Below are 27,047 nucleotides of genomic sequence, written 5' to 3'. Positions count from 1 at the left end.
ACCACAGGTGTCCGTTGACTTCAGCGGCTGCATTCATATTGTTTGTCTATTCCAGTTCTTTTTTCCCAGAAGGTGTCCCTGATGCTGAGATTCTCTCACATGCACGGAATCCCGCCAGCCGTGATAGAGACTAGCCTGTGTGAGGGGAACCACCTGTCAGTGATACAAGAGACAGCAGTTATTGCAGACATGTTTGGAGACTTCGGTGCTTCGACATCTAGATTGGGAATCCGCTACTCGGATACCTGTGGAATCCGATTGGCTGAAAGATGAGATGATGCCCCTTTCAGGCGCCCATCTTGAGGAGTGACCAATCACGCGATCTTCATCCGTTTGCCAACTTTGAAAGATCCGTCAGCTTAGCAACAGGAGGAATAAGGTTCTTGCCGAAGGCTTGCTAAGATTTGGATCACGGCGAAAGCATTTGTCGCTCGGCAACCAGTCTCCGAGAGACTTTCCTGCCCAACTGCTTACCTACTCCGATACTCGGCAATCTCTTGGCCACTCACTACGGGATGAAAGGCTTCCCAAGATGACGGTAATCATTCGCCGAAATCTGTGATGTGAAGGCTCTTGAAGAGAATTGAAGGAGTCTGTGACTTGCGGCTAGCAGCAATAGGCAACACAAATCTGAGCAGGGATGGCTTTGAGGGAGGTGAGCTCGGGGACCCGAGTGCAGTAGAGACATCGATGTAGCCCATCCTGATCCTCGTCCAGCGGTGAACCGTAATAAGCCTTTAGCAAGGGCGCCATCAAGCATAGCCGTCAACGAGACTTTTCCCTAGAGAGTAAATTTGAAGAAGTGCCGCGTCGGCGACGAAGACAGAAGGCAGTCTCCGATCACTTCTGACTGATGCCGCATCTGACGCATCGCATGCACCAGGCCCTGCTCTAGGTTGACTTAAGCCGCCTTTCACTGTGAGCAGGGCGAATTCATTTTACTCTGCAGAATATTCCTATGTGCCTTTGCTTGATTATACAGAATTATTTTTGATTGAAGTCAAGATGACGTCAACCCAACAGCCTGTTCCTGAAGATGTGGTCACTCTCGAAGAGGAAGTCGAGTTTGAAACTCGTCTCTTCGAGAAGATCCAAGGAGATGATTTCATCGTGGACTGGAATGGCCCCGACGACAAAGGCAATGCCCAAAATCTTCCCAAACCGCGAAAGTGGCTCATCACCTGGGTCCTTGCCCTGTATGTGTTGTCGACAACCTTCTCGTCATCTGTCTTCAGCGCTGCGTCAGCAGTGACCGCAAAGGAATTCGAGACCACCGTTCAGACTATGGTGTTTGGCGGCACATCGCTGTTCATGCTCGGGTTTGCTGTTGGTCCCATCATCTTTGGGTGAGTAATGTCCTTATGCTCTGACTCTCCCGTCAGTACTGAACAGAGGCCAGGCCACTATCTGAGCGGTATGGGCGAAAGGGTCCCCTGGTTATTGGCTACGTCTCCTTTGCTCTACTCCAGCTCCCGGCAGCCAATGCTCAGAGTCTCTTCGCCATCTTCGTGTCTCGCTTTCTCCAGGGAGTCTTTGGTGCAGCACCTTCTGCGATCTTGAGCGGCACTCTGGCCGACATCTGGACACCAAAGCAGAGAGGTTTCGCGATGCCGTGCACTGGAACCTTCCTCATGATTGGACCGGTGATTGGACCAATGACTGGTTCTGTCATCGTCCAGAGCTCCTTAGGCTGGCGCTGGATATTCAACTTCACCGCCATAGTTACTCTTGCCATTGCGGCGATCACGTATCCCCTCTTGATTGAGACCTATTCGCCGGTTCTCTTGGCAAAGAGGGCAAGTCGCATGCGTCATATGACACGCAACTGGGCGCTCAGGGCAAGATCTGAGGAACAGGACCGAAACCTCAAGGATGTTGTAGAGAGTTGTCTTTCTCGACCGGTGAAGATGCTTGTCTTGGAGCCCATTCTTCTTCTGATGTCCACCTACATCTCCGTGGTTTTTGGTAGGTTATCAGCTGCTATTTGCTGTTCGTTGCTCTGGCTAACCATGCATTGATAGGCCTGATGTACATTTTCTTCCTTGCATACCCCATGTCGTTCGCCAATGAACGGCACTGGGACTCTACCTCGGCGGGCCTTCCCCTTCTTTCCATCCTGCTTGGAACCGTCATCGGGGGTGCTCTCATCATCCTCACGGTCAATACCAACCTGTCCCCAGATCCCAAGGCTGGCAGGCCGCAGGAGAATAGGCTCCTCCTCATGATGCTTGGCTCCGTCTGCCTGCCGGTCGGAATGTTCTGGTTCGCCGCGACAAGCTCGCCGGAGACTAGCGCAACGCAACAGATCATTGCAGGTGTGCCAATTGGCATGGGCATCATTCTCATCAACATGCAAGGAATGAACTACATCGTGGACTGCTACGGACCATTCTCGAACTCTGCAATCTCAGCGAACACTTTCATGCGGTCGCTGTTCGCGTCCGGCTTTCCGGTCTTCGCGTAAGTTCCCTTCTCACCCGAGTCTTGATAGCATTAACATAGGTTGACATATTGCAGGTCCTCTCTTTACAGCTCAATTGGAGTCGCTCGCGCGACGTCATTTTTGGGCCTCTTCGGTGTTGTTCTGGCGCCTATTCCGTTTCTGTTCTTCAAGTATGGGGAGGAGATCCGTTCCAGGAGCAAGTGGGCGCCCTCTTAGTTACCTGCGTGGGATTATTTAGGGGGTGTTCAGGGGGGCTAGGCCTATAAACACACGAGCATTTTGGACATTTTAGAATGGGTATCGTAAGTCCATAAGCAAGGGAATAGCTATACATTGAACACATTTGAATCAACTCCAATTAGGACCTGGTTTCTTGAGCGATGAAGTCTTCTCGTTCATGTTTGGTTGCCTCCCAGCGTAGTTATTCCTCAGATAGGTACGCATTCACAAGCAACTGGACCATCTGCCAACCTCTCACTCTTGTCATGACTACCTGTGAGCGACAAGCTCAACAGTTGCTTGTCTCACGTACAAAAACAGACTGAAATTAGCTATGGTCCTAAATCATTCGTATGAAGTAGATAAGAGAATAGCCCGTCGTATCAACAGAACTCTGTCCCTAAGACCTATCTCATTGCAAGACTGGAACCCTAACCTGCGTGGAACTGAGGATACATACCGCAGGAACACAACAAGCCGAACCACGGAGGAAATACAAAAGGAACTTCACATGGGAAATAAATGATTGATCTGTACCATTTGCTCAATTTGGATCTACCTAAGCTATGTATGCAACATGTTCCAACCTCACCAGACCCTGTCCATGTTCGTGCACTTATTCGCAGCTCTCGTCTTCCCAGAAGACGAAAAACCTGGTCTCGATACTGCGACGAGCAGGGCCAATGTCGTCAGGGGTTGGGAAAGCGCTATGCGGCGTACGGCGAGCTCTTCCGTCCTTCTTCGAATCAAAGATCTTGATCAAGATGACATCGTCTCTGGTCATGCCGCTCCTGAACCACCACTTGTGCTGAGTTGAGCTCTCAGGCGGGGCAATCTGCCACATGTGGTTCTCTGTGGGCTTTCGCGGCCACTGGAAAGGAACGCAGTGCATCGTGTCATGCAGCTCGTCGTCCCGCACTGACCTGGCATCGCAGAGCGCCAGGGGCTCGCGGTGGACCTGCTCCCAGGGTCTCCAGAGGTTGATGATGGCCCAGCGGTGCTTGCCATCGTGCTTGGCGCCCTCACCAGGGGGCATGTCGTCGTACAGGCGGCGGATAGCGCCGAGGTCAGACTGATCAATGTGCACAAATCTTGCGGACAGAAGACCTCCATCAGTCATGGCCATGTCGGGCTTCTTGGCCTCTTCTTCGGGATCCGTCTTTTCCCATTGACGCTGACGGATGATGTGGGAGATCAAGCGAACGTCGGAGGCTCCGGTGCTGTCGAAAGATTAGCGACACTACACTGAGGAAAATTCGCTGGGGTCGACTTACATCTTCCTCATAAACTCCTCGCACTCCGCATTGTACACCTTGTTGAGGTGCTCGTCGATCGGGCTCCAGGGAAAGTCTTTGTACGAAGTAGGAAAATGTTCGAACTGGAATCCAGTCTTATCAAGACTGAACTCGCTCTCCTTTCCTCTGGCGTTTTGGATAACGACCTCGCGGGGGTCGTACTTGCGTCGCATCTGCGCGAAGGTGCCGCCCCAAATCATCTCGTCTCCGCCCTTTCTGGGGTCGAGGCGGTAGTTGAGCGTCACGGTGTAAGCAGACACGTTGTGGTTGTCAATGGCATCGAGCTTGGCGCGCTCTTCAGCCTCTTTTTCCTTGTCGACTTCTGTAGTGGCTTTGTACTCGACGGTGTCGCCGGAGACTGTGAGCTTTCTTTGGATATCGGTGTCCAAGAAGGCAAGCTCGTCCTTCGTGGCATAGTTCAGCTCAAGGGTAGGCATTGTGGTCTGGTTGGGGGCGCTGGGCCGCTGGAAACAGAGAGCTAGGACTGAGTAATTTCAAATGGTAAAACTACGTCGCAGAACCTTGCGGTTGTTGATGATTGACGATAGGGACAGGATTCGGCTGGTGAAGAAAGACTCTTTTATTATCATGCTCAGGCCGCGGATGCCTCGATTTGCTTGTCGCTGGCGTTGAACCTTGTCCGCTGGTGTTCTCCGGTGTAGCAGCTGTATGGCTATTCGACAAGTTCGGTCGGTGACTGAATGCCGAAGCAGTGCAAGTGAGCTTCAGAACAGGGATGAGGACACTTGAGCGGAGTGCTGAGTCCCCCAAAGAAGCCGACCCGTGTTGAAGTCTGGCATCAATCACATCATAGCTCCCCGTCATTTACCATGGATCGTAGACTTAGGAACTTTGATTTTCCTGTCAACTGAAGCCAACCCCGGACGATGGCCACAGAGTCGTCAAGATGTCTTGGTCTTGACCGGGCTTCGTGAAGCCGAAGCATCTGGGCTTTTAGGCGAACAGCAGTGCTCTAGCGCCTGGGACGAGCCTAGGGCGCTATGTTTGCCGTCATTGGCAGAACACCAGATCGTCTTTACATCAAATTCGATACTCGTCGAACGACACATGAACGGGATAGGGATGCAAATAGGATTTGAGCAAGCTTATCTAAATTTTATTCAAATAGTCTACGGGGCGACTAAAAGCACATCACACCCCTTTCTGGAAGTTGTAGTTTTCCACCCAACCAACAATACACCTGTGCACAAACCAGTCAGCTCAAGGACACTGCCATCCACGCAGGAACCTCCTACCTGCTTCGGCTCATGTCAGCAAAGTTGAAGTGATCCGGAATGAACTTTTGCATGAAATCGGGGTCTTCGCGCATTTTCTCAATGCACTCGATGTTCGGGACAATCATAGAGATTACGCTGTCGTAGTCTAGTAACATCGCTTCTGGCGCGTCAGGAAACAAGCGCTTGAAGGCCGCTTTGGAAGTAGAGTCGTTGTGTGTCTAGGCCGTAGCTGGTCAGTTTGTGGAAACCGGGATCACGTCTGTAAACGGCACCATACCACACTGTAGGAGACTGCGCCGTACTTCTTGAGAAGAGAAGTAATGATTGGGCTGTTGACGTGCTCTAGGTGATGGTGATGGCTTTGCTCATCCATGTCTGGCTTCCTGTAGACGTAAATGTTGTATGCCAGCAGGCGGTTGGGTTGTTCATTGGAGCCCATTCTGGCGGTTTGGTTGATTGAATCAAGAACGTCCACGACGGCAGAATGTCTATCCGAAATGGTAGGTTTACACGCGGCCCTCGCGTATGAAAGACAGACAATGCCTGCGATAAGTACTTTGATCGAGAACAATATTCCGGTAGGCGGGATGAGCCGCTGGGTGGTTTTCATCAAGCTCTTGGTAGTGGTATCGGGGATGTGTTTCCGCTAAAGTTTGCTGTTTACCGTCCTGTCGGCCTCCTTGAGGGACACTGGACAGTGCACAACGTTTCGTCGCCATTGAAACTTTTCTGTCCAACAAGCCCCGGCTGCCTTCAGCGTGCTTCGCGGACTCAGCTTGTATCGCAGCCCAGGGTTCGCCGGCCAGGCATTACCGATGAACACGACAGAAGACCAAAGCAAAGACTCCTATATAGGTTAGGCCAAAGACCGTCGTCAGAACATGGTTCCCAAGACGCTTTTTTCATCATCTTCTCTTCGCAAGCTCCCTAGCCTCTCTTGGAGATTCCACACCCAAAGAACCTACAACTTACGATACCCCCAATTGTCTCCAAAAATGCCCGCCATCGCTGATCACAAGGTCGTCGTCATCACAGGCGCCAACAAGGGCCTAGGCTACCAAGCTGTGAAGACGCTTCTCGGCTCTGAGAAGAAGTACCACATCTTCTTGGGAAGTCGCGACTTCGCCAAGGGACAGGAGGCTGCCGACACAGCGCGCAAGGAGGTTTCCTCCCTCAGCACTGTCGAGCCTCTGCAGCTCGATGTCGAGAGCGATGAGTCCATCCAGAAGGCATATGAAACTGTCGAGAGCAAATGCGACAGAGTTGATGTGCTCATCAACAACGCTGGTAAGTCACATATCCTCCAACTCATTACGCGTTGAACTTTGGCTGAACTATCTGCGCTGGTTAGGTGTGATGCTTGACCAGCAAATCGAGCGCGGGAACATGACTGCTCGGGAGGCTTACAACAAGTCATGGGACATCAACGTCACTGGACCTCACGTCATTACGACGACTTTCCTGCCGCTATTGCTGAAGTCTTCTGACCCCAGACTCATCTTCAATACCAGCGGTGTGTCGTCCTTGGCCAACGCTGCGGACTCGTCCCATTTCACGTACAAGGTGCCCCCAGCTGGTGCGCCCAAGCCGGTTGGCACCATCTCCTACAGAGCTGCGAAGGCTGGGTTGAACATGGTCATGCTTGAGTGGGTGAGGATGTTGACGAATGATGGGGTTAAGGTCTGGTGTGTTGCTCCTGGTTTCTTTGCGACGGATATTGGAGAGGGCAACCCGGAGTCAATGAGGAAAATGGGTGCTGGCGATCCCGCTGGTGGTGGCAAGGCGCTCGTCGATGTTCTTGAGGGCAAGAGGGACGCGGATGTTGGCAAGGTCTGCAACATGGCGGTATACGGCACACCTGTGCAGGCATGGTAGGAAACAAAATGACATAGTCTGGTCAAAAATACATGCATCGCCATCAGAAGCGTCTCATATAATTACTCCACTTTCGTGTCCGTGGTCATTGACTTGGGTCAAGTCAAAGTGTCGGCGAAATCCACAGGCTACGTGGTTGGGTCTGCGACATTGTTCTTCGTTTAGGAGTGGTGTAAGTGAAGTTGCCTTATGAGGTGGTCTGCGGTGTCCATACACTGTGTATGGATGTTGGCGATGCATGTGGCTGGGGAAAACTCGCTCGTCTCTTGTTGTTGTGTGAATATTATCATATGTGAGAATCTTGTTTGCTCTGCAGAGATTCTCCGTTATGCTGCCGATTTCACGAGATGGCAACACAAGCTCATCTTCGTCATGAGCTTCAGGCCACGCAGTTTAGCATCACCCACTAATGGAAGTTATTCACGTTTCAGGGATCTCTCAGCAAATGAAGTAGGGCTCAGTATCATTCTGTTTCATATTTCTGAGGTCTAACTCGTCTTGAATAACCTATTCCTTTTCCTGGTCCTCCCAGAAAACGAGACACCGGATCTCAATGCTCTCACGAGGTGGACCGAAGTCGTTCGGAGTTTGAATCGCGGTGTGCGGCGTGCGCCTCGCCCTCCCGTCCAACTTTGAGTCGAAACACTTGATCAAAAGCGCCTCTTCCGTTGTCATATTGCTAGCATAGTACCATTTATGTTTCGGACTTGCCTTCATATGCCACTGCTCATTGTCCTTGTTCATGGTATTGGGGGGTTTTCCAATTACAATGCGGGTAGTGACGGGAACAAGATCAGACTCGTCAACACTGCGGGCATCGCAGACGGCGAGAGGCTCGCGGTTCACGGGCTTGAGAGGCTGCCACACATTGATAATGCCCCAACGGTTGCCTGTCTTGGCGCGAAGCATCTCTGCTTCAGGAAGTCTATCGAGAATGATTTGAGCCCCGTCATAGGATTGGTCTAGACTCTGTTAATTGAGATCTTCTCTAATTGGCACATGGTGTGCTTACCGACGTGGACAAACATTGCAGGCGGTTGCATGTTCAGCATTGCATCGTCCGGGACATCATCCTCAATGTTGACAATCTTCTGGTGACTGTCACGGCGAATCACATGAGGAGCGAAGGGATGGACGTATGTCGCTCCCGTGCTGCATTGGGCCTTAGCAAAGACTTTGCTGAAGGTACGTTGGGGCGCTGTACTTACTGTCGCTTCAGAAGATCTTGGACATCTTTCTGCAGTTGAGGGGGCAGTCCAAATCGATAGTCGCCGTCCCACTGCTTCTCTTGGATCGTGCTCTCAACCCACTGAAAGCCGTGGGTGTCAAGCTTGAAGTCATCTTCACACGTACGACTGTCGGTCACGTTGACGAGTTGCTTGTCATACCTCGCTCTCTGGAAGCCTACTGTAGCTATGTATTGGACTGGATACTTTTCACCCTTGGCTGGTGGCAGGTGACAGTTGACGTAGGCCTGCACAGAATCGGGGGTTTTCGTGACGTGTGGCATCGTTGGTTTTTGGAACTATGTATGTGAGGGTGATAGGGAAAGTAGACCAGAGAGCTAGGACACAAGATTGCGGCACAGGATTAAGGGCTGGGAATGATGATGATGAAGTTTCAATATATGGAACTAAAACCGAAGACATTCGTCGGTGATTGTGGTCTCTTTTACCGCGAGGCACCCAACGTGTCGGCCTCTGCTGCCCTGCTGTACCACCGCGGGATGATGGTTCATAAGCGGCAAATCTTCAGTAGCGGCTCATCCTACACCTATTTACTTTATTGATTGTGGCTTATTAACGTTCACAATGTTAGTGTCGGTAGAGATCCTTTGAAAGCGACCAACAAGTGCGTGGAAGCGGCTCATCTACAGGAGGCCGGTAAAAGTGTTCGGGCAGACATCAGGGCTTCTGGGTGTGTCTTGTGCCACGGTGAACTTTCGCCGGTTGCCGCGCAAAGCATGGACAGTACGGCCGCAGAAGCTATGGTGAGCGCTGGACAGCGGAATCAGACTGTTGGTTAGAGCTAGAGACCCCTGGTGGTTTGCTCCCAGCAGAAGCCGGCCCTCGCTGTCGCCGTCCTTACCGTCCCGAGTCAGTAGAACAGCGAGCAGACGTCTGGAACTTTCCATCAGCTGGGTAAACCTTGGGCGCCCTGGTCGCTAGTCACCGAGCAATTTGGCGTGTTTGCCGGTGCTCAGTGCTCTGAACAAGCTGTGAATCGGAACTGGAGCAAACTGTAATTAATACCTTATGCTCAAATGACCCCGATTTACCTATTGCACAGCACCATTGACTGCAGACTGACTGTACCAATCGTTGTCCGTGATGAAAGATCACGATTTCGTAGCCTCCAGATCTCGATGTGCGCTTTCGCAAGGGAAATGCTATTCCCATCGCATTCCCCGGTGTCCCTAACAATCTCCTGCTAATGTCTGTAAACGTTAAAATCATGCTTGGATTCGGACTTCAGTACAATGCCGTCCAAGTCGAGACGCCAATATCTAAACATCAACCTGCCTTCTTGAAACTTTTTGGCTTTCAAGCTTTGTCTCATCAGGCGGCAATATTTTTGTTCACAGCCATCTTCAATACACAATCGTCACCATGCACTACGCTCCTAACCTTCCGCAAATTGCCAACCGGTATGCGTCTGCTCATGCCAATCCTCAGGGCGCTGGCGATGCGCGCCCCACGGCCTTCCAAATCATCCAAGATGAGGGCCTCGTCGGCAAGCTAAGCTACAAGGTAGCATTGGTAACTGGAGGGACCAACGGCATTGGTCTTGAGCTTGTACGCACCTTGGCAAAGACGGGCATGCGAGTCTTCTTTACGGCCCGCGATCCTGTCAAAGGCCAGAAGGTGAAGGAGAAGCTTCAGAGCGAGGACGCTCTCTTTAAGCTTGAGGTTGTCGAGATGGAACTCAAGAGCTTAGAAAGTGTGAAGGCTGGTGCCGAGTTTGTCTTGAGCAAAACCGACAGACTTGACGTCCTCATGAACAATGCGGGTATGTATTTCTTCGGCGCCATAAGAACTCGAGGCTTCCGGACATCATCACTAACATATGCCGATGCCATCAGGTATCGCGGCGACGCCTCACGGGTTCACGAAAGAAGGCTTTGAACAGCAATTCGGTGTCAACCACGTGGCACATTTCTACCTGTTCCAGCTTGTCAAGCCGCTACTTCTGAGCACCGCAGCAACCCACGGTGTGAACGTACGTATCGTTTCGACGGCTAGCACTTCGCACACAGCGTCGACGGTGCTCCCCGAGAACAACTACGACACCGCCAACCCCAACGGCAACGGCTATGAGCCCGGTGTGTCCTATGCCCACTCCAACACAGCCAAGATCTGGTTCTGCAACGAGCTGGAGCGGCGCTATGGTTCCAAGGGTCTGCATGCAATTAGCATTCAGCCGGGCGGGTTTACCAGTGGGCTTATGGACTCTTCTGAAGAGCACAGTAAGGTGATGCTGAACAAGATGATCCAAATGCCACACATCAAGAAAATTTGGAAGAGCGTCGAGCAAGGCGCGGCAACGAATACACTTGCAGCTGTCGGCAAAGAGTTTGATGGTGTCGGAGGAATCTATATGGAGGACTGCGGTGTGAGCAAGCCTATCCCGGATGATCTGCATTGGGCAGGTTACGGTTTCAAGTCCTGGGCATTTGACGAGGCAGGCGAGAAAAAGCTGTGGATCGATTCTCTGAAAATGGTTGGGTTGGAAGACGACCAGTAGATTGTGGTGTTGAGTTTGTAGCTCTTAGATCGACAATAGAAATACTCTTCTCCAAATTCACGACACCATGAACTTCCATTTTGACAAAATTTGAGTAATCATTGTCAGATTCTTCGACAGATTAGAAGACGTCTTGCCTGCATTGTTGTAGCTATGATAGAGCAATAGTTGACCTGAGTTGAACATGACAATTCTTAAGCCTTTGACATATGACAGATTTATCTGCATCGCTGATGAACCGCTGATGATCCATTGAGCAGGTAAGCAGGATTTTACTAGATCAACAGGAAAAGCTGCCACCACTTAATCCGTCTGAACGTCTGCATCTGAACATTATTGGGCATCAAACCCTCCATCCTTAACTTTTTGAGGCAGACCATTCGACGATAGCCAATGGCCGCGTACAGTGTTTCTCCAGTAACGCAAACACTGTCCGGCAACCGTCGCGAAATGGTAGCCGCAGCTCCTCCCGTGCATGCTTCCGAGATCGATCGGATCTTCCGCCCACAGATCGATGATGTACGTGTCATGCAGTTTTGACAGCAGTCAGTTAAATCTGGAGGCCTTCTCTAAAAGGTACTCTTCCATGTCCATGAGATAAGTATTGCTCTTTGATTCGTTGATTATTGCAGACCAATCACATTCATTCTTCTAGTCTCGATCCTCGTTGTCCGCAGTATCCAGCCATGCCTCGTTCTACAAAGTCATCTGGCTCGTATGAGTTGCACGATCGCTCGAAAGAGGCCTCTTCCGTGGCATTACCATACGAAAATGGCGTATCCTCTTCGGAACAGGTTGGAACTATCGACAAGGCCGACAAAGATGCCTCGGAAACAGAAGCCGGTCCTGGTGGCTGGGGAGAGGATCTTGACGAGTCACAATATCCATCTGGGCTTCAGTTTGCACTCATCATCTTCTCCTTATTCATTTCTGTCTTTATCGTTGCCGTCAGTCAAACTGTCCTCGCTACGGCAATCCCGACCATTACGAGCGCGTTCAACAGTTTCGATGACATCGCATGGTACAGCACGGGCGAGCAGATCACCGCCGTAGCGATGCAACTTCCTTTCGGCCGGGCATACACATTGGCAAACAACAAGTGGACATTTCTGGTATCTGTCATTATCTATCTTGCCGGCAGCGCTATCTGTGGGTTCGCGCCTGTGTCCGTCGTTCTGATCATCGGAAGAGTCATCCAGGGCGTGGGTATGGCTGGCGTCTTCGGGGGCTCGTTCATCGTCCTGGCCCGCGTAACTCCGCTCAGGAAGCGGAGCTTGTTCGCTGGTCTCTTCGGGGCAGCATATGCCATTGCAAGTGTTATTGGTCCAATTATGGGTATGCGTCTTCCTTTCTTGGTGGCTCGATATTATCCCATGCTAACTTGCTGTCTGCCAGGCGGTGCAATGACTACTGGAGCCTCTTGGAGATGGTGCTTCTGGTGTGAGTTTCAAACATCAACAACTTACCTTCAGAAACACATTGCTAACGTTCTTAGTCAACCTTCCCATCGGTGCGGTGGTGATTCCGACAATCATCTTCTGTCTGCCTGATTCCTTGGGACGAACATCTGCAACTCTGAAGGACATGACATGGAAAGAGATAATCATGAAGTTCGATCCGCTGGGGACTGGCTTACTCCTGACGTCTCTGGTCTGCCTCATGCTGGCCTTGCAGTGGGGCGGAGGTGAGTACGCTTGGAGCGATGGTCGTGTCATCGCCGTCTTGGTGGTTTTCGCGGTGACTATCCTGCCTTGGATGGCCCTACAATACTTCCAAGGTGATGATGCTACCGTACCTCTAAGCATTTTGAAGCAGCGGTCAATCGCAGGCTCCAACCTGTACCTGCTCTTCCTAAACGGAGCTTTCGGTGTCTTCATCTTCTTCCTTCCCGTCTGGTTTGTTGCCTTTGAGCATCCAGCATATTCGTTTTACTGACACTATGCAGGTTCCAGTCTATCAATGGCGACAGTGCCCAGTCATCTGGCTTCAAGCAGATAGCGTTGTGTATCAGCACTGCCATTGCGTCGATCGTCGCCGGCGGAATGGTCGTCGCCCTAGGGTTTTACAACCCCTTCATCATCGTTGGTTCAATGTTGGTCACGGCTGGATCAGCCCTCTACATGGTCATTAAGCCGGATGCTACTCTCGGAATGGTGTAAGTGTTTCCGAGTGGTGTTTACGGATTAAATCCGAAATAATAGGCTAATGAGCTGTATAGGATTGGCGCTCAGATTCTCGTTGGCGCGGGTGTTGGAGTTGGTGCAGAGCAAGCAAACGTTGCTGTCCAGACTGTGTTGCCAAGCGAGAAGATTGCCAAGGGCACAAGTCTCACGCTCTTCACCAGATTACTAGGCGTTGCGTTGTCCGTTCCGGTTGCTCAGAGCGTCATCCAACAAGAGCTCGTCAAGGCGCTTGGCCCGTCTCTCGCTGGTGTTGTCTACGGGGACGGCGGTGCTCCAGACCTGCGCATGAAGCTGCAAACGATGTTTGGAGACAATACACCCGCCTTCCAAAGCGCTCTCAATGGAGTAAACTACGCCATCACGAGAACATTTATGCTGGCTATGATATTGGCTGCCATATCGTTCCCATTCGGGCTTCTCGTGGAATGGAAGAGTGTCAAAAAGGAGAAGAGAGCCGAGGAGGACCAGAAGGAAAGGGGAGGCAACCAAAAGGCCAACTAAAGTCCCCAAAATATCTGTACAGTAGACCAGAGCAGTCTCGTTTACCGAGCTTGAGAATGCATGACCACAAGGTCACTTCTGCAATTGCCTGCATCCAATCTGCACAGAGGGCCTCTAGGGGGGGGGAATAAACATTAAAAAGAAGCATTTTGGCTTCAATTGTACTTCTTCAGACTTTGCAGGAGATGTTGGATTTGCTACGCAATGCATGAGACCACTTTGCGCTAGCGTTTTGTGTTCATTTGACGATCTTCAAATGAAGTTGTCGACTGGTCGCCTCGGGCCACAACGTCTAACCATGAACGTGGAAGACGGCAACAGACCGTTGGGCGTCAGCCAAGGATACAGCCTCAGTCACGTCATTATCGATGCGCAGACATTCCACCTAGTGTTGCATTCATTTATGTTGACCGTGTCTTATCTTTCTGGCTCATGCGACTCGTAGGGCTGAAGTGTTGCACATGGTTGGTCGCTCACAACTACATCAGCTAACAAAACTGATTCCGCAAGGTAGGTACTTTACCGCAATGCAAGAATCAACGATTCGATATTCTAAGCGAATGAACCATAGCCACATTTCTCATTTTCAATTATGAATCTCTAAGACGGAGAGCACTCTTGACTTGCATCCATCCATGTATGTTGATTAAGAACCCATCGACCGAGCTGCATCATCCTGGAGATGGCATGGTGAACGGTAATTCCATAGCCAAACAGGTACGGCCAATCAAGACGTCAGAGGCAGTTATTTCGTTGGCCTTGTAATACCGGGCACTTGTTTTTGAAGATTCCGGTCAATCGGGAACCGTCAAACTTTCATGTCGAGTCAATGTTTGAGACCGGGAAAAGGCGTCGGCTTCCATTCACCGTGAAAATCTGCCAAGTCGGCCAAAGCTGCGAAACCCCTCAGAGGCCAATCACGTCTGAGCTCAGGGTGGTAACTCCGTCGGTCTCCGCTGTGCGTGAAAGATGATGACCTCGGAGCTTGAGCAGCTACACCATGCCAGAATTGTCGTAAAACAATGGTTAGCCTCGCATAGTCGGTGTTCATTTCGAAGTACCTTGGGGCATTCTGGTCTTTAGTCTTTACAGCACAGTCCATTCTCAGCGAGTTTGCCCCATAATCATCTGAGCATATTCTCGCTTTCGCGATGATTTCGTCATTCAGGAAACTCCTGATACCTATCCTAGCGGCTATGCATATGCAGGTGTGCATGGCCGATGAGGTGGGGGAAGCAGGCCACGGTCTCATCGGCTACGGTATCACGATGTACCAAGTGAGCATGATTCAACCTCAAGAGTGATACTCAGAACTGACGGCGCTTAGCCCCTCTGCGCCTACTCGTGCCGCGTGGTGCTCTCCGGCAGCGCACTGAATTGCAGCACGGTGGGTATCGAGGGTGGCCTGCCGATGCCTCGAACCTCCCCTGAGTGCTTCGCGACTGACGATGCCTTCCTAACATCTATGGCCCTTTGCCTGCAATCGGTGGGTCACGTCTTTTGCGAGTCCGATAGCGAGAATTGTACTAACTTGTAGTAGCGTTGTACTGATCTTCCTGCATGGGAGATTGAGAAGTATTGGCATAAGACTGAAGCGAGTATCCGGAATAGTCACAGACGGCTTGATGAACCTGGAGTTCATGTTGTTGCGAAACCTCCGGTTCCAAAGTGGACGTACCAACAGGCCCTCGCACAGGTTCAGGGTAATGTCACCTCGACGTTGGCATATGGAGAACCCCTTAATCAGACAGCTCTGGTTGCCGACTTCCAGTATCAGCTGCAGTATGACACAATGGAAATGTTTGAGAGGATGGAAACCCACCATGAGAAATATGGGTATGCCGTGTCTGTTGAATTCGAGAGAAACTTTGCTTACATGATTCCAGATTAGTACTCATCGCCTTTGGCGCCATTGTCCCCATTGCAAGCTCTTGGCTTCGCTTCCTACCATTGCCCAAGCTTTTCAAAGCCAAAGTCAGCGCCGCTATTATAGACCCGCCCTTGTTCGGCAGCCGCCACCAAGCGCCCTACTTCAACATGTTCATCATGCCCACCCGTGGCCAGGCGATGCTCATCGCGTATATCGTGGTCCTCAACTTCGTACTCAGTGGAGTGGACATCCAGTCGGCGCAGCCCAATGCTTGGTGGTGGGACAACCAGTTACAGGAAGTCCTTACCTCTGTCGCCAACCGCACTGGTGTTCTCAGCTTTGCGAACGTACCATTGCTCATTCTGTATGCCGGCAGAAACAACTTTCTGTACTGGTTGACAGACTGGACACAGTCGACATTCATGGTCATGCATCGTTGGACTGCATACCTGTGTACCCTTCAAGCTATCATGCACTCTATCATATGGCTTCGCATATATGTCGTCTTAGGATGGCATGATAGCGAATCGAAGCTTGCTTACTGGGTGTGGGGCATCATCGCAACGCTTGCGATGAGCCTGCTACTCCCAGCGTCAGCCATTCCCTTCCGTGCCAAGATGTACGAGATGTTCTTCTTTTGGCACATCGTACTTGCTGTCTTCTCGGTGGTAGGTTGCTACCTGCATATTATATACCGCTTCAACCATCAATGGGGATACGAGATTTGGATGTACATCGCCATAGCAGTCTGGGGATTCGACCGCGTTGCCAGGCTTGCCAGGATGGCCAGAAATGGCTGGCGGCAAGCCGTTATCACAGTCATTGACGACGAATACGTCCAAGTTGACATAGAAGGGGCAAAGGGACACGGACACGCCTATCTATACTTCCCGACGCTAACGTGGAGAATCTGGGAAAGTCATCCCTTCTCCATCATGGGAACTAGAGTGAGATCTGCGGATCCTCCGCGATCATCCTCGGGAAGCTCAACCGAGAAGTCACTGGGGTCGACATCCAAGCTTTCCAGCACCACAGCCGCCGATGTGGTCATCATCCACGAACCGCCTCATGTTGGCCTTTCCTTCTTAATCCGAACCTTTGACGGCGCCACAGGCATGCTTCGCCATAAGACCCGACTCCCCGTTCTCGTCGAGGCAGACTATCTGCCGTACCCCGACTTGACCAAGTATCAAACCCTCATATGCATCGTTGGAGGTGTCGCAATCACAGCTGTAGCACCAGCTTTACGTGCTTACCCAGGACACGCTAAGGTGTACTGGTCATGCAGGAGTCCTGGTCTGGTCGAAATCGTTGACCTTGATCGTATTGACACGGACATCCTGGTAGGCGAGAGGTTCAAGTTGCGCAATGTTCTGGAAGAAGAGATTGCAAAAGCCAAGGGAGATACGGCCGTCGTCGTGGGTGGTCCCGCAGCTATGACTGACGAAGTGCGGTGCGTTGTCAGCGAACTGGCAGGCAAAGCACCGATCCCAGTGACTTTGATTGATGAAACCTACTACTGGTAGACCAGGATCTCCTGCGCTCTCAGCCTTCATCTGCATATTTGGACAACAATACCCTTATCAGCGTAACCTTATATATCGAAACAAGGTCCAATAATCTGGGTCTGGTATATTTCCTTGTGGGTTGTAGGCCTAAGATCATATCTATGTTAGAGCTTGCACAAGTAAGGAAAATACCTTCAATAACATAAATTAGTGAGAAATCTGCCGCGTCTCTTGTATCATTTTGAAGTATGGGGTCATGAGAATACCGGATTCTACGCTGAAAAAAGATTTGATCAGGATTCGGCGATGTTGTTCAAAGCCAAAAAGCGTTTTATTGTGTAGACTGTAAGGGGCTGGCCCCTAGGCTTGTTCAACGTAGAGGTGCCGTCGATTGACTATTCTAAGCTGAAGAAGGAGGAAAGGACTTTACAGGGATAGGCGCCCAGCAGCAGTGATGCAGACCGGGGCTAGGCGGTGTGCTACAGCAGAATAGTGGATCCGGCGGAGCCGGATCTCGGTAGCTGCTCCGGCAAAGCCGGAGATCTCGGCCGGGCTCTAGCCCGTGACATAGACGAACATAATTCAACATAAGGAACAGTTGCCAAGCACCTTGCCGCGATAATGTCTAGCCCTTGCAACCTGTCTTTCACTTCAAATACTTTCGCCCAGACTCATTGTGCGAGGACGGGGAGTGACTACTTCCTTAACGAACAGGATAGGTTCCGTGATGGCCCATCTGTTCCTCATCCGATGCCCGTAACCTGTGAACACGCTCTTTCTTCGAGGCCTCACTTGTTAGTTGGTAAGCCTGATCAATGGCGGCTCTCACTTCATCTGTGAATATGACCCGTTTTCCGTGCTTTTCTAGAAGCTTTGGAACCTTCAATCTCGAATCTTCGCGTGATTTCTTCCAAACCAGTAGGAATATTTCAGGCGTTACAACAATTGATGGCTGATGGTCTAGAAGGAGTTCAAGGGCGTCAACTGGCGAAGAGGAGTGCTTCAGAGACTGCAATACGATCTTGTCGCTGACTAGAATGCTGGGGTCGTGCTTCAGGAGAAGACGTAGGATTTCTTGCCCCTGCCAATCTGTCGAGGTGATTATTTTGTCCAGAGTGTCCTCGGAGATTCCGGCCGCAGGTCTGAAATGGCTGAGAAGTATCTCCAAGAGGGCTGCATAGTCTGCTGCTTGCAGCATGTTTTGGGTGACGCAGAGTTCCGGGTTTCGCTTGAATAACTCTGCCAAGACACTAAGTTTGGCGTCGCCCTTAAAGTCGTACAGTTCCAAGTCTCGCAGCAGAATCTCTTGGGTAGCTGGAGCAGCGCGGTCGAAATTAAGTAAGAGCTCCATGCATGCGACATTCTCCTGCGCCAGAAGCACATCTGTTGTCACTTTTCTCCCAGCGGTGCAATCGAGCAGTGCTTTAAGGGCCTTTTTGCTCGAGACGCATTTGAGCATTCGGTCAGTCACTCCGATCCCACCCATGCGGGACATGAGAAGCTTGATTGCACCCGCAGCGGCGTAAGACTGGGAACCGAGTATGTTGGGGTAAGACTGGGAACCGAGTATGTCGGCGTAAGATTGGGAACTGAGCATGTGACACATGGTATCTTCATGAAACACCGTGCTCCTGTCAAGATTCAATAGCTGAGGAATAGTTTCCTCAGGATTGAAGGTCCAAGACTGAGCTACGGCAACAACGTCGTGGTCGGAAATGCGAAGTGACCGCACTGTGGAGAGAATCGCATCCAAAGAGGTTTCTTCTTGTCTGCGTCCAGGCACATATTGAGAAATCGGGTTTAGAAGCGCAATCGTTAGAGGTGTGTGACCAAGCTGGTTGGAAATATCAGCATCTGCACCGCACTCCAGCAGCGTCCGGACAGATGCAGCATCACCCACTGCGCATGCGTAATGTAAGGGTGTAGAATATTCAGTGTGAATATAGTTCGGGGTTGGCATATGCTTCAGGAGTATCAGAACAATGTCTGCGTTCTGTCCACGGATGGCAGAGAAAATAGGCCTTTCGAAGTGTCCTACTGTAGTGTCAAGATCGCACCCACGTTGTATGAGCTTCTCGACCATGGGCCTACTCCCTAGCAGACAGGCAAGATGTAGTGGAGATCCGAGAGGACGTCCCACATCAGCGATATTTGCCTCGTGGTCGATCAGAAGTTCCACTATGGCTTCACACTTCAACCGGAAAGACCTGGACTGTGAAGTGTAGGGCCCCTGTCCCAAATGCCAGTGATTTGATGGTTTCAGCGCCTCAGGAAGGGCTAGACTGTTGACGATTGATTTTAGTCTCTCATCTTTCTCTCGGCACAGTATCCAAGCGGCGCATGCTTCCAGAGCAGATATCAATGGCGGGCCATGTTCTGCACTGGTGCACTCTGTGTGAGCTCCGGCTTCAAGAAGGACTTGTACTGCCTCAGAATTCAAATGCAGCGCTGCGACTTGGAGCGGCAAATTACCGCCATCTTCTGTTGGTGTGTTGACGTCAATATCACCCTGCTCCAGCATTGACTTGACAGAGTATGGCGATCCCACTGCGCAAACGTTGAGAAAACGTTGTGCTGTCGGGGCCGCGTAGCAAAGAAGGACTTTTACTACAGAATCTTTGAGGCCTTCGACGGCGAATGCCTCATCAAGAGCGGCCTTCAAAGAGCCTCTGTCGGTGATGCTTTCAACAAGCAGCTCAATGATTTCGATGTGACCACGCTCGCATGCCACAGAGAGCATGCCCATAACCTGTGCTCCTTCTTCCAGCAGTACCCTCACAGTCTCAACGTGGTTATTTTCAATGGCTTTCCTGAAAGCCCGGCTATTGCTGTCTTTCGCACCGACCATGAGTAAGTGACGAATGATCGAAGCTTGACCTTCCGCGGCTGCGATAGTGAGGGGGGTGCCTGATTCCTGAATATTGAGGTCAATGTTTGCGCCATTCTCCAAGAGGACTTCGACCACGTCCAAGGAGCCATTTGCAATGGCTGCATGCATCGGACTCGCATCCTCAGTTTGAAAGTGCTTGTAACCCCTTCTTTTCTTCCCGTGAATATTCACCGGCGCCCCGGCCTGAATCAGATCCTGGACGATGGCCACACTTCCATTTCCAGAAGCCATGATAAGAGGATGCTGTCCTTCCTGGAGGTCAATAATCGGGTCTGCCCCTTTCGATAAAAGCTGCTTGACAATCTTCGCATCCTTCGTTGCAACTCCCAACTGCAGATCAGTTTGTGCTTCCTTCCAACTTTGTGCTCCCGAGCCGTTCTGTGACGATGGGATTTCGTTGTCTACCCTGGCTCCGCGTTGGAGAAGGATTTTCACACTCTGCTCGTGACCGGCAACAAGAGAGCCTCTCAAAGGTGTCTCCCACCGGCCTGCTATGAGGTTGACATTGGCACCAGTATCCAATAGGCTTTGCACTACCTTGTCGTGGCCACTTGAGGATGCAGCCTGTAGAGCCGTGCCATAAAAGTACCCAATGCTATTTACGTTTGCCCCTCGGGACAGGAGAAGATCAACAGCTTTGATGTCTCCGATAAAGGCAGCCATTTGGAGGACTAGACCCCATTGGATATTTGTTGTCCGGACGTGTGGCATTTGGGCGAGGAAGAAAAGAAGAACTCCCGCACAACCTTCCGTGAAAAGATACTCCAAGGACGGCGTTACGATAAATTTACCGTCTGTAGACCGGTACGATCCATAGGTTTGGCTTCCGAGAATATTGTCTCCGTGGAAATGGCGCAGAGCCTGTTCTAGAAGACTGTGTTGTTCTTCAAGGCGACGTGGTATGTTTGCCCCAGCAGCTACAAGCTTTCGCACTATTGATAGGGCCGATAGCTCACGACCAGCCGCTGCGAGAAAGGCATTTTTATTGTTTGTCGAGCCCAGATGCGAGTTGCCAAGCGGAGACCGGTCGGAAAAAGAGTTTTTGTCGTGGCCTTCCACGTTTACATCCGCCCCTGCTGAAATAAGGAGATCCACGCTATATTCAGAACCGTGCTTCGCAACCAGTTGCATCGGGTATACCGTTTGGCCGCCAAGATCATTAGGGTCAGAGCCCTTTTCGAGAAGAAAGGCCAAAGTTTGCTCCTGTTGATCCTGTTCAGCGTGTGGTGGCGAATGCCTCTGATGCATCGATACTAGATCATTCCGGTCCAAGTCTGTTTCCGGGTCAAATTTGACCAACCCTCTAATCACGGCCTGAAGAGGTGAAATCTTAGGTATCACGGTCCCGTAGTCCACCTCAATCCGAGGTCCGATGGCGCGATGACGTGGGCCCCCTGAAATCTGGTGCATGAAAAACTCCAGTCCTGTGGCTGCACCGTCTATCCAGTTCAGATCAAAGTGCTTGTCGTGCAAAACTGTGTTCACATCAACGTCCAGATCCAGCACCAAGTAGCGAACAACATCTATGTGTCCATTCTCACTGGATTTCACCAGCGCGTGGCTCAATGCTGTCGTCCCAGAAGATAGTAGCAGCTGCGGCCAATAGCGAAGAACCAACTTCATGAATGCCGTCGATCCACTAGCCGCCGCTGTCACAAACACCTCTTCAGCGAAAACCAAGTTTGGGTTTTGCAAAAGAGGCTCGTCTAGGAGCATTTGAGCGACGGCGAGGTTACTATGGAGAGCGCACAAATGGAGGCCGCCCTCGACGTCCCTTACTGACAGTAACTCTTGGTCTCCTGTTTCAAGTATGACACTCATCAGGTGAACATCTCCCGCTTCGCAGCTTTTAAAGAAACTTGAGTATAGCTTCTCTTCGCTCCTGCCTGTTGTCTTGTATGTTTCAGCTGCTGTGCAAGTCGTTTCTTGCAACCTGGAACATTCATCTGGCGAAAGATGTTGCGAAGCCAATGCGAGTGCGAAGTTAACCACATCAGTTTGATGCGCTGCGTGCCCTCTGTTGACCATGCCCCTAATATGGTCGCGGACTTCCTCCTCAGATTTTGTGGCTTTAATAAGATGTTGAATGATGGACAGGTGGCCAGCCTCCTCCGCTACCTCCACAGCCAACTTGATCTCATGACTGGATATACCTAAGGTATCCTTGTGTTCCAAAAGCAGTCTGACCGTATTCATATGACCTGCAAAGGCTGCCGCTTGGAGAGAGCCAGACATTTTCGCTGCTTGGTCTTGCAGTTGAGAAGCCTGCTGTTTGCTCGAATGCGTTGTTTCTGATTCACCGTGCCCTTCTCCGATAATTACCTCGTAATCGAGTAGAGGTTTTTGAGCTTTATGAACATCGTAGAATTCCGTGTTTGTGTCGTGATTGTGCACCCTTCGACGACTGTGTTGTCTTCTAGGCACTTCTGCCGTCCACAAGCACACGTATCGAGGTGGTTGGCCTTGATGTAGACACGTCTGCCTGGGCAAGTCTCGTTGATAAGTGTAGCCTCTTCGAAGCATCAGCGCAATGACGTCTTCATGGCCACCCGCAGCAGCAGCGTGAAACGCATCCTTCGAGAACCCAGCTTGATGTATGTCTGCCTTTGCATTCAATAGTAGCTCTACAGACCGCAGGCGACCGCGGTATGCTGCAGCCTGAAGCGCCGATCCGTAGAACCCTGTCTGCTGATTCACGTTCGCACCCTCTTCGATGAGAAGTTTCAGAAGGCTGCCGTGTTCTTTTAGTCCAGCGGCTTGGAGCGCATCGCCGAAGGCCCCGAAAGCATTGATGTTTGCCCCTTTCTCCAGCAGAAGACGAACTATTGGTCGGTAGTTGAGCAATGCAGCTGTCCTCAATGGGGACCCAAAGGCCCCTTCAACTTCCACGTCCATCTTCTGATCTAGAAGGAACTCTACTAAGTCCTTATGATTGTATAAAGTTGCGATAGCGACAGCATCTGGGGGAATTAAAACGTCGGTTCCGATGTTTCGGCGAAAATATCGCCGAAGAACTTCGAGCTGACCGCCCTGGATTGCCTTCAACAACCTTTTCCTGAGTTTGTCTTTGGATTCCCGTTTGAGAATGTCGAATTTGGAGCTTTCAAGTAAATGAACAAGTCTGACGAAACCAACCGAGGCAGCACCTTGCATTGCTTCCTCATACGCTTCTTCGTTCGTGATTGCAACACCGTGATCCACAAGATGCACCGCTACATCTTCTTGGCCGCCTCGCAAGGCAGCTTGTAGTGCGGTATTGAAATTGGAACCGCAGGTTGTGTCGACTCCAAGTTCCAGGAGCTTTTCGACCACTTGTAAATGCCCATTGAAGCATGCCGCATGCAACGGACTCCCGAACTTCCCGCATTCGACATTGAGTTTCGCACCATATTTCTCCAGGATCATCACAGTACTAGTATGGCCAAACGTAGATGCAAGGTGGAGAGGTGTATACCCTATGTCGTTCCGTTGATTGGTATCAATAGAATCAATCTGCGACAGAACCATCATGAGGGCACCATCGAGTCCGAAAGTGCTCAACACGAAAAGAAACCCGTTCTCGGACTCGGAAATGGCGGACAAAGCGGGTAGTATTTGATGGCTTCTTTGAAGAGAGGCGACGATGTCGCCTACTGTTTCAATCCAAAGTTTGAAGGACAGGGTCGTTGCCCTGTCTTCGTCAAACATAAATGAGATTATGTTTTGTGTGAGACTTGCGTCGTCAGGCGACGGTCCGCTTGTGCATAAATCCTGGGCCATTTTAGAATGAACAGGCCAGTATATTGCCGCGTAGACGTAGAAGTCGTCGCTTGGGATTGCTAGGGCGTGCTCTGAGACTGGTCCGCGAGAGCAAGCCTCGATGCAGATAGAAGCCAGGAGATTATGGGCTGTCCTCGGAGCGAAACTCTCATGGCCTTTGAGGAAGTCTTGCACTGACTGGTGCGAGAACCTCATGACATTACACTGGGTATCCAGAACAACCAAATTGTGACAAATGTTCATCAACTGGGCTGCATCCAGGGTAGGATCCTGGCCAGATTCCAACGCTGCCAAAAGGGCCGGTGGGGTCAGGGGTTTTCTCATGTGCAGTACCCAAGACAGGGCCTTCATCGCAAGGCCACGGACTTCATTCCCGGCTCTCGATATGCGGTCAAGAGAGCTTTGGTAAAGCTGGTCTATGCTCTCGGGGAGCTTAGTGCGTAGAGCGGAGAGGACATCATCCTCAACCGTTTCACGACAAATGCGCTCCATGCAGAGTTTGACCCAGAGAAACCTTGCATTCGTCAGCCTCACTCCTATGCACAGCCTTTTCCAGGGCGATGACACAATAAACAAAATATCGCTGGGGCAGGAACTCACATCTCACCAGCACCTTCAAGTAGGGCTTCCTCCAACACCTTGCGTGTGTCGAAACGTACAACTCCCCCGAGTAGCAATTTGGCTGCCAGCGCGGCGTCAATTTGATGCTTCACGAAAGCCTCCATGTCTTGTCTCGTGGCCTCAGGAGTGATTTGGGTTTTGAAGGCGGCCGTTGGTATCATGGCGGCTTGGTTAGAGCTTCTGCTCGTGACGAAGATCTTCACCACATTGTCGGCCTGGGAGACTATGTCATCGAGAGCCTTGATGAGCGTATACTTATCATCATCATCGATACTATCGAGGCCATCGATGATGATTGTGATAGGATCTTCTTCGGCCAGTTCCAGTATAAGTCGCACACAGTCTTTGGTCCGGAGCTTCACCATATCAAACCTACCGGCCGGAGATCGGGCCAGTTGTCGCTCATACTCCGAGTAGAGAAACTGCTTCACCATCGTCCGACTCGAAGAATCAATGGAAAGTTGAAACAGTATAGTTCTCAAGACATCGTCACATGAACGACGCGCCTTTTCGAACTCAGGGTTCGCGCAGTAGAAATACCCCAAAGGAGACGCACATGGGTCGTTGCCGGCCGCTGAGATCATGGTATCCACGACCACAGAGCACAAAGTCGATTTGCCTGACCCAGGGATCCCATAGAGATAAAAAAGAGAGGACGAGCTGGACGTGAGCCACTGGGTATAGTCCTGGTGGTTGAGCAACCATTGCCCGACACCTGCCAGGCGAGATTCGGCAATGAATTGGTGATGAGAGTAGTAAGGTGCGACGGATAGCCATGAGGCAATTTCGTTGAATTTGTCTTCGGACACCAATCTGGACGCCTGCATGGAAAATCGTTTGAATGTCCCATCGAAGGACCGAAGTATTTCCGCGTCCGCAAGTGTGGTAAGCTGATTGACTTCATGCTCTCGATCTTGCAACTCCTTTTTTCGGTCTTCCTTGACTGTGCGGAAGGGACTCTTAACCGCCCGGGCTAGCGAAGCCTGATGTCAGTTCAAGCCTCGAGACCAGCCACTGTGGAAATTCATCAATGAAATGATGAAAAGTACGAATACTTACCGATGGTTCTTTCACTGTAGAACCTCACAGCGTAGCTTAAGTGGGTAAGAATCTCTGCGTAAAGGCGGACCAAAGCGCGCTCTACCTCCGTGTCTATCTCGGACTGTATCCTGCGTACGTGGAGCTTCTCGGTCATGCGATACCTCGCTAGCTTTCGAGCAATGTCTTCAACTTGAGGCAGGTTAGCTCTATAACCTCCAGCTTATGTTTGTCCAAGCACTTACGGTCTGTCACTACTGCGGAGAATACTTGAACTTCAGACACTGTGGTTTGCAACAAGAACCTAAATGCCGCCCAGGGCAATGCAGCATGAGCAGGGTCGTATTGCATTGCGGCATCGGCGGTCTCTTTGAAACGTTGAACCCATCCTGCGATCTTCTCCATTACATCTCTAACGATCACAACGTCGCCGTTGGGCCAAGTCCCTCGCTTTTTCGACTTCTTGGAGTACTGCGCTCTGTTTATGGAAATGAGAATAAGCGAATGATCCAGATGATTGATTATTTGGAGGCTCAGGGGCAATACTAACCAGGACATCGCGTCTGTTCGTCTTGGACGGACCTAATCCCCTTTGTGTATCAGAATCCAATAGTTGGAAAGCCTTTTCCCACAAGCTGCTAGGAACATTCCCGATAGATGCCATGGCTGTAGGTATATCTGACGTGCAGTCGCAGTTTGACGTTCATGAAAAGTCTATAAAGATGAAATCAGTTCAAATCTTGGGTTTCAATGGTCTAACTTGCAGATGCCGATGGATAGATGAAATAGGAAGCATGTCAGAATGAGGCTACGAGCTGCTAAAGCCCAGCTTTGCCTGTCTGGCCTCAGCCGCAATGACTCCCCGCTTCGCCATGCATTCTGGAGCATGTAATTGGCTACAAGTGACGAATGTCATTCGATTTGAGACAATTCGATACCTCCAGTGCCCATCGAAGGTACATGTAAGATCAATCGACTGTTTGCGTCCCAATGAAAATGGCGATCAGGCTGACTGAAGACTTCCTAGGCTGACCGATAGAACTTGGTACTTTTACTTGCCGTATCCGTACAATATGCAACAATATCGAGTCTTGCTATTCGGGCGGAGACTCCTCGCTAACCAGGCGGATAACTACTTATATTATATTATATGTCTAGGTAGCAATGTAACTCATTTGAAGAATTACTATCTATATCGTCCCTGTTACCCCTATTCCTGGCGTCGTCTTGATCTTGGCCTCCTTGGTCGTCGTCGTCGCCGTCCCTGTTATCGTCTATATCTACTACCGGCCCAGATAGCTAGTAATATCCACCCAATCAGGTAGCAAAACTCACAATGTGATGGAAGCTCAGTATGGTCCAAAGACTCCTATCGAAACGCTAGTTACAACATGCGACAGCTCCTCGATCATAGAGAATGTCGAAAGGGCGGAAGCAAACAAGGATGAATACACATTCTCTCTCACAGAAGATGACACTCGAAATGCTTTTCCCCCTCCTCCCAGAAAGCATGTTCCTGTGCCATTGATCATTGCCGCTGATGGAATGGAATGGAATTGTCCTACATTTGAAACATGGGCGTCTCGAGAGGTGGCCTTTTCTTGAGAAGTAGCTGAATGGGAGATGACTGTCTCGTTGAAGCGGGTAACTCAGTGAAGCCAATAGATACCTAGGTGAGGCGGAACAGGTATGGATGTGGCTGTGTGAGTCTGGGCATGGGGCTTGAGCGGCACAGAATCAGCACGGAATCCGGATATTTCAAGTCGGGGTAATTTCTTTGATAATCAGGTACGTTTCATAGCGGAGACTAGAATTACCCATGCCGCTGCGACCGGACCGCATACCTCGGGATAGTTCCACGTC

General features: G+C 50.7%; 9 protein-coding genes across 9 annotated transcripts; 5 read left to right on the top strand and 4 right to left on the bottom strand.

Moving 5' to 3' along the window:
- Positions 1–1,005: 1,005 nt before the first annotated feature.
- Positions 1,006–2,659, top strand: mrr1-1 (Citrinin biosynthesis cluster MFS transporter mrr1; the record flags this gene model as incomplete). The annotated part of the gene is made up of 4 exons (XM_032036946.1): positions 1,006–1,346; positions 1,400–1,965; positions 2,022–2,460; positions 2,518–2,659. The coding sequence occupies 4 exons, from the start codon at positions 1,006–1,008 to the stop codon at positions 2,657–2,659; spliced, it is 1,488 nt and encodes a 495-aa protein (XP_031884302.1).
- A 619-nt stretch (positions 2,660–3,278) lies between these two features.
- asaB-3 (Hydroxylase/desaturase asaB) lies at positions 3,279–4,394 on the bottom strand (the record flags this gene model as incomplete). Its single annotated transcript, XM_032036945.1, has 2 exons — positions 3,279–3,882; positions 3,937–4,394. The coding sequence occupies 2 exons, from the start codon at positions 4,392–4,394 to the stop codon at positions 3,279–3,281; spliced, it is 1,062 nt and encodes a 353-aa protein (XP_031884301.1).
- Positions 4,395–5,109: 715 nt separating this feature from the next.
- aurZ-1 (Dehydratase aurZ) lies at positions 5,110–5,634 on the bottom strand (the record flags this gene model as incomplete). The annotated part of the gene is made up of 3 exons (XM_032036944.1): positions 5,110–5,158; positions 5,214–5,413; positions 5,473–5,634. 3 exons carry the CDS (start codon positions 5,632–5,634, stop codon positions 5,110–5,112), a joined length of 411 nt encoding a protein of 136 aa, XP_031884304.1.
- A 556-nt stretch (positions 5,635–6,190) lies between these two features.
- tropE-5 (Short-chain dehydrogenase/reductase tropE) lies at positions 6,191–7,070 on the top strand (the record flags this gene model as incomplete). Its single annotated transcript, XM_032036943.1, has 2 exons — positions 6,191–6,482; positions 6,547–7,070. The coding sequence occupies 2 exons, from the start codon at positions 6,191–6,193 to the stop codon at positions 7,068–7,070; spliced, it is 816 nt and encodes a 271-aa protein (XP_031884303.1).
- A 507-nt stretch (positions 7,071–7,577) lies between these two features.
- On the bottom strand, positions 7,578–8,580 carry asaB-4 (Hydroxylase/desaturase asaB; the record flags this gene model as incomplete). Its single annotated transcript, XM_032036942.1, has 3 exons — positions 7,578–8,032; positions 8,083–8,222; positions 8,279–8,580. The coding sequence occupies 3 exons, from the start codon at positions 8,578–8,580 to the stop codon at positions 7,578–7,580; spliced, it is 897 nt and encodes a 298-aa protein (XP_031884300.1).
- Positions 8,581–9,679: 1,099 nt separating this feature from the next.
- On the top strand, positions 9,680–10,814 carry WWOX-1 (WW domain-containing oxidoreductase; the record flags this gene model as incomplete). The annotated part of the gene is made up of 2 exons (XM_032036941.1): positions 9,680–10,079; positions 10,153–10,814. 2 exons carry the CDS (start codon positions 9,680–9,682, stop codon positions 10,812–10,814), a joined length of 1,062 nt encoding a protein of 353 aa, XP_031884092.1.
- A 686-nt stretch (positions 10,815–11,500) lies between these two features.
- Positions 11,501–13,498, top strand: aflT-1 (Efflux pump aflT; the record flags this gene model as incomplete). Its single annotated transcript, XM_032036940.1, has 5 exons — positions 11,501–12,149; positions 12,210–12,254; positions 12,310–12,709; positions 12,760–12,969; positions 13,033–13,498. The coding sequence occupies 5 exons, from the start codon at positions 11,501–11,503 to the stop codon at positions 13,496–13,498; spliced, it is 1,770 nt and encodes a 589-aa protein (XP_031884094.1).
- Positions 13,499–14,649: 1,151 nt separating this feature from the next.
- freB-1 (Ferric/cupric reductase transmembrane component B) lies at positions 14,650–16,894 on the top strand (the record flags this gene model as incomplete). Its single annotated transcript, XM_032036939.1, has 4 exons — positions 14,650–14,775; positions 14,826–14,984; positions 15,039–15,334; positions 15,385–16,894. 4 exons carry the CDS (start codon positions 14,650–14,652, stop codon positions 16,892–16,894), a joined length of 2,091 nt encoding a protein of 696 aa, XP_031884093.1.
- A 685-nt stretch (positions 16,895–17,579) lies between these two features.
- ANK1-0 (Ankyrin-1) lies at positions 17,580–25,848 on the bottom strand (the record flags this gene model as incomplete). Its single annotated transcript, XM_032036936.2, has 5 exons — positions 17,580–24,039; positions 24,126–25,119; positions 25,206–25,376; positions 25,430–25,655; positions 25,735–25,848. 5 exons carry the CDS (start codon positions 25,846–25,848, stop codon positions 17,580–17,582), a joined length of 7,965 nt encoding a protein of 2,654 aa, XP_031884297.2.
- Between the last annotated feature and the right edge of the window lie 1,199 nt (positions 25,849–27,047).

This window comes from Colletotrichum fructicola (assembly GCF_000319635.2).
Source record: "Colletotrichum fructicola Nara gc5 chromosome Unknown KSG_Nara_v1_contig01, whole genome shotgun sequence".
In the NCBI taxonomy this organism is placed as follows: Eukaryota; Fungi; Ascomycota; class Sordariomycetes; order Glomerellales; family Glomerellaceae; genus Colletotrichum; species Colletotrichum fructicola.
This window is presented reverse-complemented; position numbering and strand designations above follow the sequence as displayed.